The 14334-nt window shown below is 39.0% G+C and overlaps 2 protein-coding genes, 1 long non-coding RNA gene and 1 pseudogene across 3 annotated transcripts in view; all 4 read right to left on the bottom strand.

Moving 5' to 3' along the window:
- Positions 1 to 592: 592 nt before the first annotated feature.
- Positions 593 to 2466, bottom strand: LOC144646654 (uncharacterized; annotated as a pseudogene).
- A 1109-nt stretch (positions 2467 to 3575) lies between these two features.
- LOC144665323 (E3 ubiquitin-protein ligase rnf213-alpha-like) lies at positions 3576 to 13370 on the bottom strand. The gene is made up of 8 exons (XM_078526558.1): positions 13273 to 13370; positions 13006 to 13183; positions 10365 to 10572; positions 10122 to 10196; positions 8565 to 8765; positions 6297 to 6386; positions 5486 to 5655; positions 3576 to 5131 (listed from the first exon to the last, which is right to left on the bottom strand). Exons 2-8 carry the CDS (start codon positions 13143 to 13145, stop codon positions 4963 to 4965), a joined length of 1053 nt encoding a protein of 350 aa, XP_078382684.1. The 5' UTR covers positions 13146 to 13183; positions 13273 to 13370; the 3' UTR covers positions 3576 to 4962.
- Positions 11415 to 11959, bottom strand: LOC144665380 (uncharacterized). Its single transcript, XR_013572919.1, has 2 exons — positions 11781 to 11959; positions 11415 to 11683 (listed from the first exon to the last, which is right to left on the bottom strand). It is a non-coding gene; the product is annotated as an uncharacterized LOC144665380 (long non-coding RNA).
- The window catches only part of LOC144646644 (uncharacterized), a 9379-nt gene continuing 8197 nt past the window's right edge, over positions 13153 to 14334 (bottom strand). Inside the window, exon 10 of the mRNA XM_078506304.1 lies at positions 13153 to 13183. Within this exon, the coding sequence (XP_078362430.1) occupies positions 13153 to 13183 (31 nt within the window). The remainder of the gene's footprint in view (positions 13184 to 14334) is intronic.

Raw genomic sequence — 14334 nt, 5'->3', positions numbered from 1 at the left:
AGGACATATGTCACAAATAAACCAAGCAAGTGACCGAGCTCGCCACGAGTTCCCTAAAGCATCCGACTGCTACGCGGAGTGTTACGCGTGGTTCGACTCCTGTCGGAAGATCAGATTTTTTCTTTGCTCACCGACAAACTAAATACAATAACTCAGAATCTCAATTTGTTGGAGACATGCTGCTTGTAACGGGGTGTCCAGCTATGTAATAGACTCTTTTCAAATGACTCTGGTCAGCCATTTAAAAATGGCTTCCGGTTCATTAAAAAGAAACATGGATTAGTTGTCAGTGATTTTCAGTGAATTTTTCCATGAACCAGCAACTCAAAATAATGGAGAAAAACACTCGGAGTAAGGACAGGAACCAACAAAAACTCCAACCCACACATTTTGCCAGATCCGGAAATTGAACCCGGACCACAATGGTGGGAGGCGCGCGCTCTCACCACTGCGCCATCCCTGCTCCCCAAATGCACAAAATTTTCAAAAACGTATTACTTAATCTCCCTTCGTAGCCCGAAACTAGAAAGTAACATCCTCTTCGAGATATGATCAAAACAACATTTCTGTATTCGGAAGACAAATTATAAGGCCATATTCACCGAAATAATTTACAAAAATGGCAATTGTTAAGACGGAGTGACGAAATAACTATATATTACATTACTCTTTCCTTGTCATCCGATCAATGCGATAAGAATAAGTACCTCGATCATGATATTAGAGGGGTTGTTTTCTCTTTGGCAAACGTTTCCCTCCAAATTTCATTAAAGCAAAATTTGCGCCATACATTTACTTTGGAGTGCATGGGAACATTCGAAAAACACGCAAATGACTGGGCAAAGACAATAAATGTTTATATAAATGGGTTTTAGAAACACATATACACTGTGGTTTCATTTTGCTCATGTCATTCTATATCTAAGTTGATTCCATTGAATCAAGAATCAACGCTTTGTAATCTTCATGTGACCAAATCTTCTGTAATGTATTTGTTTCTTATACAGGACCTAATTTGCTAATACTATTCCACTTAAAAGCACGTCGAATGCTTTTCTACCCTCAGTATGTATTTGAATTTTGTACTTTCCTGAACTTATCGTCTTCCCTGGAAAGACCGTTTGTAAAAAGATCCTTCCGTAGCTCTTGCCCGTTATGATTAACGGGTTGCGTTCTTTTTCATCAAGCCAAGATATTGATACCTCCATTTCGAAGTCGACGAAGTACTACGCCAACTGACCACTCTTTAGATTTCTTCGCCATTTTAGGAACAGTAAAGGAAAATTCAATGTAGCTTCCTCCTTTTCTTGATCGCCAACCACCGAGCGAATCACTTCTGTCTGCGTCAGTTCGCATCATCCTTGCATTCATGCTCTGAGAAGTTATTACATGAAAACCCTTTCGTATTAACACCTTGAATTGACTTCAAGTGATTGAGTTGTTTCACCTAAAACTCTCCAGTTTCTCAATATGAGTGACCAGCAAAGGGGCTTTGAAATTAACATTTGGTTGGGAGATTGGATAAATAACGGTGCTTTGTTATTAAGGAACTCAGCTATCTTGTCTTACTTTTCCCACATGGACAACAGGCACATCGTCTAAGCACTTTCTGAAAATAACGAGTCAATAATACTGCAATTTGTGCATGGCTCTTGATACCAATGTGAATATGATCCTCGTTTTAATTATCATGCCTGCTTTGATTTCGATACGCCGCGGCGCTTTGAGTTTTTCTTATCCATTGGACAAACAACAGCTCGCCAGCTGAATACCATTATGTTATAGTATCTGGCAATCTCCTGCTGCCCAAGATCTTCAAGGTTGTAGCATCTTGGATTAGGAACGCTCTTCCACCAATTTGCTATTTCGATTGAACCCACGAGTGGTACACACATGACTAATGGTTTTGACGAGAATGACAATACTCGCCGTGTCAACTGTTCCAACGGCTGAGCGGACACATGATAGAGGTACCCGAAATCATTCACTGACAGCTCAATGAGAACTACGTAAGTCGGGCTCTTCACTCTTCAATAGGTAATTTTGTAGACATAAGCTGAAGAAGTCGCTTCCAGTTCCCCCGAGGAACAAATTTCTAATTGTATGTTTGGAACCAGTGTACGGTAAAATCACATTATTTTACCACTGAAGGAAGAACTGGTGATAAAGTTGTTTGTGATCTGTGATTCCTCCTTCAGCCGAGTTCGATCCACCTACAACAATCATTTCGATGCCGGCTCTTTCCCCTGAACACTTTTTGAAAAAACGCCCTTACACGAAACGAGCTTTCGCCATAATTATAAATGCCCTTTCAATAGTCTCTTCAGTAACACTCAGCTGCTCAAGATTTCAATAGACGAGCCTGTCCTGCCAAAAATCAAAAGGATCTTTGACGTACCATAACGGGATGCAAAAGCGAAATGATTGGGATATTAATACAAAAAACAAACACGTGGGTTGGTGCATGTTAGGAAAAGATAGTTATATGTACACTTCTGACAGGAATTTTTTTAAAAAAGAACTTTATCTCTGATATCTTTCATCTCATTTAATCATGATGTGTCTCGGATGGTTGGACAAGGAGACAAACAGGTGCCATTGTTTCACTTTACTTGATAGTTGTGATGTTCTCCATTTGTTATTTAAAAAAGGCTAAAAAGGAGTTCTAAAAAAAGTTCTAAAATCAAAACGTTTTTGACGCTAGGTCATCAATGATTTTAAAATGAGCCTTTACATTCAACTTGGTTTTTTGTTGTTATGTAATTCCCAAGGGGAACAGTTTGGGGAGAAAAGAGTGCACCTGATTGTTCAATGTTGGTTTCTTGCAAGCAATCAACACTCAGGCCTTCCATTATTTTACGTCGAAAAGTTTTTTTTTTTTTTCCGTAAACGCGATGCTCCATGTGAATATTAGCCTGAATTTCAGACATCCCTCTGTGGTCGCCTACTCCCCAGAAGGGACGTCTGAACACATCTGGCTCTAATGCCGTCCGGTGACGTCACTACACTTTGGTTTTAATTCATGCGGAAAAGTTTCTGTCGAGGCCATGAAATTGTGAAAGAAAAATCGCTTCAATAAAGGATTACAGGTTATAAAATTGTTTTAATAGTAAACTATCGAAAACTTGAGACAAATGAATGAGATTTTAATCGAATGTAGGCTATATTCTTTTACGGAACCGATTTAATCTGAACTGATTTGCTTTATCTAGCGATCAAAATATATGTTACGCAGCGAACAAATACAACACACTCATGAGTACTTAAATGAATCAATTTAGACGGTTACAGAGGCATCAAGAAACGGACTTCAATACAAAAATATCCTACTTGACCGTGGGCACTGAGTTCAGAAATCACTGGCTCATCGAGGCTGCAGGACATAAGCGTCGAGCGGCTTTGTTGACAAAACAGGAATACGTATAAATTTGGCAAAACACTGCATGTCAAAGCGACGAATACCGCCAACTTAAAACCTACCGATTTCCATTACTATTCTTCATCCGTAGGTAAACTAATAAAGTAACAAACTCAAGGGAAGGTGAACTCTTTCGAACTCTTTCCAAACGTTTTCACATTACAATCATCGCGCGGTAAAATTCAGTCATAATTTTACATAATTATGCAAATAATTTTTAAATCAACCAATCAAAATCACTACCCGATTTTCGGGTAGTGACGTCACCGGACGGCATTAGGGCCAGATGTGTTCAGCCGTCCCTTCTGGGGAGTAGGCGACCACAGAGGGATGTCTGAAATTCAGGCTATGTGAATATGTGATCTGGGTTGTTTGTGAGGTGGCGGGCTGGCTCCGAGCCATGGGTCTTATTCTCGTGCTCTTCTTTACGCACTGCGAAATTGCGTTTTGTTTCGCCAATGTAAGTTTCGCCACATTTGCATTTGCAAACGTCACGATGGATTACATTTGATTTGGCCAGTTTTTGTCTTTCAGGTTAGATAAACTTTTGATCATTCAGATGAAATAAACTTTTGATCTTTCGGGTTTGCCATAGAATGATAAACATGAAACGCCAGTCCGTAAAAAATGTTCCGTTTGTTTATGAACCGTTTACTGAGCTTCTCGTTGTCCTGAGAGTAGGGTACCCTGATTTAGATATTACAACCCCACTTTATAATTCCATTTATAAAGGAGAAGTTTCTTCGAGCCGCCCCACACGAATATTTTTGTCTTTTTAAGACACAAAATCCGCAGACGACTTACCGGACGAGATCTAAGAGACCATGAAAACAAATGTTTCTTCATCATGTCTCCAAGAACAATGTATGCCATGTGTGATGCGGGTATGTCGGTTGTTCAAGATGCATAAGAGACATAGCTTCAAAAGCGTCATAACAAACTCGAGTGCCTCTTTCCGAAACGTTTAAATGAAACTCGTCACGAGTTTGGGCAACAGTGCATTCAGTGAAGGCGCACTGATAGTTAATTTATGCTTTTCTATCCTTTATTGGAAAACGTTCTAAACATACATTGATATCTACTAGCGGTTAAAAAATATGAAATAGTCTTTGGAGTCAACAAAAACCGAACAGACCGACCGCGTTTAAGTTTTTTTAGAAACCAAATAAACCAAACCAAAAAGGCAATGGATTACATTAGCATGCCAAACTACATGTTGGCAGCTTGATTCATTTGCACCTCGCTGTTTTATTCCATAAGCACCCTACAAAAGACTAGTATGCAATAAGCACAATTAATACGTCATCTAACCTAATTTTAAGAAAAGTACAGCTAGCTATCCAGTCACTGATAAACATCAACTTAGCGAACTATAATATTAAATAAACAATTGCTAGAAATGCTACTATTATCTAGATCACAACATTACAAAATGACTGATTGGCTGAAATTAAGGAGATTTGTTTGTTTTGATTTCTCTGAACAGGTTGTACCAGTTCCGTCAAACAGGCTGTACCAGTTTCTCAAACTTTGAGTAATGCTCCTCAAGCAGAAGTTGTCAAACGTTCCTTGTGAAAGTCGTCACTTAGTTGGACAGCGGAGTTCCACACCGCTTTTACATGCGTCATTGTAATATTATCGGGAATGTTCTCCGTTCCTGGAATTTGTTCTAAGCCTTTATCTGCCAAGCACAGCTCCAAGTACTCGCTAAAACTGCAAGAAATTTATATTATTCTGTTAAATGTTCTGTTCATGTTCTGTTGGTAAGCTAGCAATATTCCTTTTATTGATAATCAAGATATTTTCTTGCTTTGAGAACCTTAAGAGCAAGATTTATGGAACCTGCAGTCTCATTATCATGTTTATTCTGTCACAGCTGACGACGATTATTTTTCCCGATTTCCCAGTAAACATTTGGGCCGCATGTTTCATGGTTTATGCTTGTCATTGGTCAACGAATCTTTAATCAGGTGTATATAGTAGTTCAGTGTTTTTTTATGTGTATCAGTAATGTATATCAAAGTAGAATATCATTTAAAGATATTCTGAGCTTAAAGCCAGCGTTACCTCATCGTTGAAATAATTTCACCATCTTTTTTGACATTCAGAAGAATTATTTCCAGGAGTTGTGGTAAAAACAAGTCCATGTCGATTTTACGCAACACGCGATTGAGGTGCGCCAGGTCGCTCGATCCCAGTTTTTCCTTGAAAACTTTAGGCATTTGCTCAAATGGTTCCTAAAGAATTTCGAGAAAGTGATTTGTTAAATACGGTTTGTCTAGCGAATCCAAACTCGCTTTTATTCGTCTTTATTTCATAAAACAATTATGCGAGGCAAGTAAATGTTTTAGAGTAAACTGCACTCTACATAGACATAATCATGACTTTATCGTGGATATGTGTTACTGTAAATAGAATTAAACATTACACAGTCTCTCGAATCTATATTGTTATGTACCCTAGCTGATTTATATGATTTGGATGCATAGCGTTTAGCACAAAACAAAGGCAGCAACAACAGGAAATCACAGCAAACATAAGCAACATTATGAACCAACAAGAACTCGAAGAAATACAGGTTATCGGTGGGTGAAACCACACGTGACCAAGTCACGATTGGTTTTGATTTCTCATCTGATAGGTGGAGCCATTTTTTTTCGACCAAACAAAGGCTTAGAAAAGCAAGATCAAAGCATTCCTAATTACAATGTACTTTCGACACTCATTGGAAACAGCTTTGACTAACGATCTGTCTGAGTGAACAACTAACTGTAGATTATATTTTAAGTTTTGGTTAGTACATAGCCAGATTTTTTTAACGATAAGACAGATGTCAGATTCACTACCTCACAGCGTAACAAAGTTAATGCAGTCTAACCTGTTTGTTCCTGGACTTGATTTTCGCTCTCTCTAAAGCCATGAGTCGCCATAAAGCCAAGGTGTGGGACAGTTTGCAGTGTTGCTCTGCCTGTAAACAATACAGCACCATACGACATTTTATGTTTTAGGGGGTGTTGCTATCTGTTCGAATACCGCAACATTGGCACACAAAATAATAGGTAGCAGGCCCAATCCCAAGTAAGGGTTGCACAATTATGACAATAGCAGTCCTCGAGGGGAGTAAAGGTAACTAATTCAAGATATCGTCTAAGTGTTATTAAAGCTGCAAATGATTTTTTCCTTTATTTTCAGTGCATGGATGGAATGCAGAAAATATCTGTCGTCCGTTTTCTATGAATCAGGTAGGAAGCCATGTCTTGCGAGAACAATCCATCAATTAATCTTCATTTTTTGTCCGGGATAGCAAATATCAACATTTATATAAAGAATAATTCCTTTACTATTATTCTCGGTGTTGAGAGTTACATCTTACGCGTGGAGCCAAAATCCAGGAGTCAATTCATTTGTAAATTAACCTTATACACGAGAACTGATTTAGAATGAAATTGTTTCTCCTAAAGAGTCCGTTACTTTACTTTGCGTAGAAGTTCACAAGATGGGATCTCATTTGTACCATACAAAGTCTGACACAGCCCAATTCTTGGCTTGCACGTGACGTCATAGGTGTTTCCATATTTGGGTATCCGCCATATTGGTGTTCCACCGCGGGTGAAATTTACATATGTTTATATGCCATCGCTGTTGAATTACTCGAAATTTCAATGGCTTCTCCGGAAAACGAACGTGTTCCTTCAATAAATGAGCTTTGTAGTATGATTCCAGTATTATCTGAGTATTTCAGAAAACTCGACGACCACGTTAAACGAAGATATTTAGAAAAAATCGCCGAGACGGTCACTATTCCCGATGAGCGGTTATGGTAAATAAAGGTGATGGGCCTACACGACTCCTACGTTCGTGACATTTGTACCTTTTCCGCTCTATATTAAGTTCGGTCTTTCGTTCTTATTTGCTTCTGACTTGAGGGTACTGTTTTTATTTGGAGGCATTATGTATTGAATATAGCCGTAAGATTGTGGCCAAGGAAGTGTCTAGAGGTCATTGCGCTGCGTGTGGTTTCCGTTTGTAGAGTCGAATGACACCTCTAAATCTGTACTCTGCCACATTTTGTGCTAGTTCAGTTTGTTTTGGCTAAATTCTATTTGCAAGATATGTTTTTGGCTCTCAAAATGTTTGCCCAGCCTGGAAGGACAAGATCTGAAATGTTCCGGAAAAATGTAAACTACTTGCATTTTATTGACGCCGGGCCCGGCATTTTAATGCAAGACGTATTGTCTTTAATATCACGGATAATCTTGGTCCGACCTCGCCAGAGACTGTTTCAGCTTTACTATGAAAAAACTGAAAGTTGGTTTCAGAGAGACTTTCTGTATAGTAAAGTCTATGTTTCTAGCATTATTTTGATGGAGTGCTCTGTCTTTTTAGCTCGATGTTTAGGATTTTTTACCTCCCTTGTTAGTTGCGTTACTTTGGCACCACATGATTCAAATCTTTCTTTAAAATCTTTCACGCGCAAGTCTTTTATCTATTTTGCGTTTTGTTTATGCCAGTGTATGGTTCAGTTAAGGCAAGACCATGGTTTTGATCTTCCGTGTGGATCTCATCAGTTGCCGGTATTTGGTTTTCTTTAGTAAATAAAGGTGACGGGCCTACACGACTCCTGCGTTCGTGACATTTGTACATTTGCCGTTCTATGTTAAATTCGGTCTTTCGGTCCCACGAAGAAGCTGCGGCTCCAGAATAAAAATGCTGATCACAAACCCTATCGTTACTTAAGATTTTTTTCTGTGAGGTCATCGCGGCTTATTGCTGAGATCCATCTTCGCCTTCGCTCAATGCTGAGCTCTTCAACTTCTGGCCCTGATTCGTCACAAGTCAGTTGTGATCGATACGATCGTATTCTCTTATCTCGACCAGTTTTTCTAGAACAACCCACGATCAGGCATATAGGCATTTTGAGGACGCGAAACTGGAAAAAACTCGACTGAACACTTGTGTTTGTGACTGGCATATGTCCGCCATATTGGTATTTGGAACACCATCATGGCGGATGGAAGTCACACGTAATCCAGAAGTCACGTGAGTGCAAGCCAAGAATAACTTGTTTTTGATCAAATAATGATTTGTCTCAGCTCAAGAAGTGTCTCCATTCAAGAAAAAGGCTTTAGATTTTGGATTTACTTACTGTTGGGCTCTTGAGGCCGCGTTCTTTGGGTAACTTTAGTACTTCATGTAAGTACCATTTTAAAGGACTCTCCGGTTGGCCACCTGACGAAGCAAGAAAGCCAATGGCAATATCCAATGACGACAAAACATCGCAGACATCAGTCAAGGAAGAGCGGAAATCGACGATAATCTGGCCTTCGATGAAGCGAGAAATGGATTCCTAAAGAAAAGAAAGAGGAAACAGTAGAAAACCACCTTAGATACCGTCCACCAAAAACGGATCGAAAACTTATTGTCTACGCAATCGTTATTATTAGCTCCTACAGCCAACCATGATAATTAATTTGTCAAAGAAAAACGATTCACACCTACAATTACGTCAGCATTCAAGTGTCTTGCGTCTCCATTTTTACACTTCCACACAAAAACGATAGAGCTTCCTTTAACATATTTTAGAAAATAGCACAAAGTAAATACGTGCGCTGATTGGTTAAAAATTGTGTTTCTATAACTCGATGGAGACCAGTGACAGTTGTCGTAGACACGGCAATCAATATTCACGGCGCTGAAATAAGCAATGCAAAAATAACAACTGAGAATTGTGCCAAATTTTAATGTCACAGCTGACAAAAACCAGGTTAAGACTAAACAAATATTTGCACACTTGAAAACAAGCGAGTAAGATGTTTACAGAGCCCGCTACACATTCAAAAATAGTCTGGAAGAAATTATCGAATTGAAGCGGCTGACCTTCCAAGAAGTATATGAATATTGGCGCAACTGTCTTCACTCCATTCTAGGCTTTGCAGCACTTCAGAACTATTCACAGCTCCTCAACAGGACAAGATATTGGACAAGAATGCCGAGTCAAACTTCTTTTAACAGAAAAATAATGCACTTTCACCTCAAAGGTTCGAGTCGCTCGATCGACAGCGTCGGTCGTCAAACCATTCGGTTAGTTCGATGAAGCGAAATAAAACCACAATTCTTGACTCCTTCCAGTGCTGGACTTCAGTTAAACCATCGGCTTAGTTATTTCTCATAATTACGTTAACTTTGGGGCCTGTTTTCTTTGTTTGTTTGGCCAAAAACCGGTGAATTTTGAAGCGAATGTTGAACAGTTGATTTATTTCTGTTCATCGACTCCCTTACTATGATTGGTTGATTATGTTCATGACGTAAAACCGCGAGGTGAAGAGAATCTACGTTTTGATGTTAAATAAAGCGCTAAATATTACTTTGATGTGCGTTATTTTCTTTGTGCTGTTTTCTAAAAGAAATAGAAAACATGTTTTCCGTGTTTCTATCGAGTTGTAGAAACACTCGTGAAAGTTTGGGAGAACTCGAAAAAGCTGTGGAAACACTCGTCTATCGACTCGTGTTCCCACAGCATTTCTCGTTCTCCCAAACTTCCACTCGTGTTTCTATAACACGACAGAAACACGGAACATGTTTTCTATTTCTTAATTCAAAATCAGAATGTGTTTACAAACGAGTGTTGGTAGGGCCTTCGTAGCATTTTTAAACCCTACTTGAAACCTATACACTCCAATGAAGGACACAGTGATCTTCTTACCTGGGGAATTTTTTCAACAAGAGAAGCGAACACGGCATCGTCACGCGTGTCTCGACTGAAAGCAAATCGCTCCTCCTAAAGTGAACAAACAAAAATAAAAACAAAAACCACATGTACATGTATGAAGTTTGTGAAGCGTAATTGACAAAAGTAAAGTTCTTTCAAAGGTTGAAAGAACTAAATTTTCGTCAAAAAATAATAAATGAATATACATGTAACTTGGAAATGTTGTTAATAACCTACCTTGAACTCGACAAACGGTTTTCCCCTCAGAAACCTGTCAATTAGCTGTCTCTCCAAAGCCGCCCAGTCATAATGAACTAAAGTTTCCTGTCCCACCTCCAGAGAGTAGTTACAATGTGCCAGGATAAGGGGCAGCAGGTCCCTCTCAGGATCATAAGCTATCAGATGTGACATGGTCACCTCCGTCACGGAAACACGTTCAAGGGCGCTTCAAATGAAATAGCGTTTAGAAGTAAAGAGAAGTAATTGAGAAATGAATGAAATGAAATGTCAATCAAACGGTAATTCCCATAAGCATAAGAAACGATGCCCAGCTGTGGTAATCTGAAAATATTGTTAATAGTTAGAAGATACCCTGTTATAAATTCTATTACCCGCCCTACAGGGCCGTTTAGAGCATGTCGTAAAACGAAAACCAAAGAAATCACCCTGGCCAATAACAAAGGAGGCAAATAATCCATTGATCCAATCAAAACTCGATGCAAATACATATAGCCGGCACGATGTGCGGGAAAACGTGTGTGGGTAAGTAACGATTGGTTTTGGTTTTTACTTCTGATTGGTCGTGAAAGTGGCGCGAGCTTTTTGAACCAATCACTAAGCCTTATAATCCAAAACCAAAGCAAACGCAAATTACTTTTGACACTCAAGTGAAAACTGCTCTATTCTGAGTTGTGAAAAAGTGCTCTAGGTTCAGATGACCTTTCTTAATTGGTACCAAAGAATTCTGAAATGAGGACACTGCAAATATTTGTTTCACTTAACTTATCATTTTGATCATGTAGTCTCGATGACACACATTAATCGATTAAATGTCATCTCTAAATGTCACCGAGGATGTTTTCTGTTACACTCAGGTTGGCAAGAATGAGCTTGATTCGTTTCAGTGAGTCAACCTTTGAAATCTAGACTGATGAGTCAAGTCAATCACGTCAAGTCAATCTTTATTTATTCACACGGTAAAAAGAATCATCACTTAAGCTATAAAAAAAATAAAAAAAAAGCATAACACTGTTTTACATGATTGCCGTGTGGGAATCCGATATGTCAGAGATTCGATTTATGATTTCTCCTTTAAAGTGCGCAATGGAGCCAACATCCCTCATTTGCTGTGGTAAATTGTTCCATAGAAGGGCCTCACTATAACTAAAACTTCGTTTTGAATAGTTTGTGTGTGGCTTGGGCAGGTCAAGTTTACCTTCGAGATTTCTTAAATTGTAATCTGCGCGGCGGGTAGTGAATAATTGGTAAGACAAAGACCATTTCTGGGGTACTGATGGTGCTTGTGGTGTGCTAGCTGTGCTTGTGCTTGCAACAGTCTAAAAAACAAACCAAAACAAACTTCAACACTCATTGCCGAGATGAGGTCGCTCTAAAGAGGACTAAATCGATCGCAAAATCATTCCAAAACCTCACCTTCGATGCAGTAAGAATTCTGCAAACTCACTGTTCGTTTTGTTTTTGAAAAGCCAAGGGTTTCCTTCCTCTGTCTCCAGAGGTCAAAGACTGATTTTCTCAGGCGAATCGCCTTCAACGAGCCAGGTAACTTTGGCCTTCCAACAGGACGGCGTGCGGCCGCCATATCGATCGTGAAAACCTCTCACACTTCCAATGAAAAAAAGTAGAAATATATAAAGACTATTTACAAAATATTACAAGAAAAGTAGAAATGAATAACCAGCGAACGTATTTACAGTAAGAACTTCAAAAATATATAAAGAAAGCTTTTGAATAAGACGATAAAAACAACGATTTTCGAATGTTTTGCGAATTTCGTGTTACGCGATTTAGGATGAAATTTGCTCGCGGCGCGCAATGCATCAAGGGTGAAAATGGCATGGGCCTTTAAGGTTTGCGACATGGATGTAATACACGTCGGTTCAGTGATCAGCTATATGAGACCATATATATCAAACAATTGAGATCGCCAAGTAGAAAGAACTCCTTATATTATTTTCAGCATCAATTTTATCGATTACTTTTTCAAATTCGTTAAATAAATCGATTAGAGAACTTGGAGGTCGATACCAGGTGCTGACCAAAAATTCTTTGCTTCGTGGATTTGTGATTTCAATAGTTAGGCACTCGAGCTTATCGTTGCTTAAATCATTACGTATTCGGTTGTTTAAATTTGTGCGTAAATACATACATACACCACCCCCATTTGCGATCTCTCCTGACTATTTCAAAGCCAGTTATGTAGACTTCGTTATTATGGATGGTGGAGTCTAATTTTGTTTCGTTAATCATAAGAATGTCGATTTTTGAACTACTCATAAATATTCTAAGCTCATCAATGTGTAGTAATAAGCTATTAATGTTAAGGGAAGCCATTACCAAACCTCGGCTCGATATTTTTGGATCTAAAGACTTACCCCGAGGTGTGTACGCGCAGTTAGTAGACTTATCGGATTCCCAGGCGGCAAGATTCTATTCTAAATTTAAATGATTAATAAAGTCTCGGGCTAGTCGTGAGGTTCCAGACCTGTTTAAGTGAAGACCACGGTTTAGGTGGTTGTTTACTGAGATGTTTTTATGAGGAACGGATCATATTACCTCCCACGTCACTTCTTGAAGAATAACTTACATGTACCATTAAAAATTTCAACAAAGCATCGCGTTACGACATAAGCGTACATACCTATCTTGGCCAGTTGCACTACGATACGCTCCCAGAAACTCGTCATGCGTATTGACTAAGAAGAAGGTGAGCGATGTCGAACACACTCCCATCCCAGTGGTACTGGGAAGCAACATGGCGATTGGACAATTTATGTCCATGGTGGTATTACAAAGGTCTTGAGGTACACGAAGGCGTCCTAGAAGACAAAAGAAAAATTACAGACTTATCAGTACTACTTAAACGAATTACTTGAGACTCCATGAATAAATAAATAGCAAAACTTACCTTGATCACCAAGAAATGACCGGCAAGAATTCCATGCAATTTTGAAACTCTGAAACAAGATATTGTACTCATCTTTGACAGATCCTAGAAAAAAGGAACAGAATGTGGACATATGTCAGTAATATATTAGTCAGTATTTATGTCAAAATTTACTTTATAACACAGGCATTTGACACTGATCAACTGCATAAAATTTGAAGAATTCAAATACACACTGCTCAAATTAGGCCTTGTTAATCTAATATGACTTTCGCATCTTTCGCATCTTTAGTATTGGTTTAGCTGTGGCAGCGCTGGTATCACTGTGAAAGATACATGTTTCGTGCGTAAAACAGCCTCCAAAAGATACCGTAAAATTTGGAGAGAGAAAGATGTGATGGTGAGAATAGCTACAGACAAACAAACTAACTAACTAACTAACTACAAATAAACAGTAATTTGTAGATTTTGTTTGCTTAAAAGCCCATTTTCATCCCCATGCATACTTTGCGTACCGTGATACATTTTACTCGTATTCTTGACACACAGTGACTTGAACGCTAGTCAGTTTGAATAATTAAGTTACTCAAGGTGTCATTAAGCTTTTTCATAAATTCAGGTCAGGAAAAGAATATTGCACCAATCTGAGCACACGGCGAACTAGTTTTTCAAGCTGCCGTCCTTTTTACATTTTATATTTTTTGCTTGAGTAATGAGCCAAACGAGTGAACAGAGTAAGAGTAGATTTAAGGCCTAGTTCAAACGTCGTGCTTCTGCCGTGCCAACTTAATTGCTATTAGGTTCCACTCTAGCACGGCAGAAGCACGACTCTTCCGTTTGTATTCCTTTGCCTGGCCGCCATGTTTTTGCCGTCTGGCAAGAATAAAATTCAATGCGCATACTTAACCTCGTCCCCAGGGTCTTCTCTGTTATCAAAATGGCGGCTGAAAACAGAGAAGACCCGGGTCGACGAGGTTGTGCGCATAACTCCGTAAAGGATACTTATTCTCGAGTCTCCTCGTAACTCCTCGCAGGAACGTAATCCCGTCAAAATACATTAATATAATTTATTAATTTTGTTTG

This window comes from Oculina patagonica, chromosome 1 (assembly GCF_052425735.1).
Source record: "Oculina patagonica isolate OP01 chromosome 1, crgOcupat, whole genome shotgun sequence".
NCBI lineage: Eukaryota > Metazoa > Cnidaria > Anthozoa > Scleractinia > Oculinidae > Oculina > Oculina patagonica.
This window is presented reverse-complemented; position numbering and strand designations above follow the sequence as displayed.

Coding starts and splice junctions, on each gene's coding strand:
- LOC144665323 (XM_078526558.1), bottom strand. CDS start 13,145: ATGGACATAAATTGTCCAATCGCCATGTTGCTTCCCAGTACCACTGGG. Junction 10,573..13,005: donor AGTGCAACTGGCCAAGATAG/GTATGTACGCTT, acceptor TTTCATTTGAAG/CGCCCTTGAACGTGTTTCCG. Junction 10,197..10,364: donor AACCGTTTGTCGAGTTCAAG/GTAGGTTATTAA, acceptor TGTTCACTTTAG/GAGGAGCGATTTGCTTTCAG.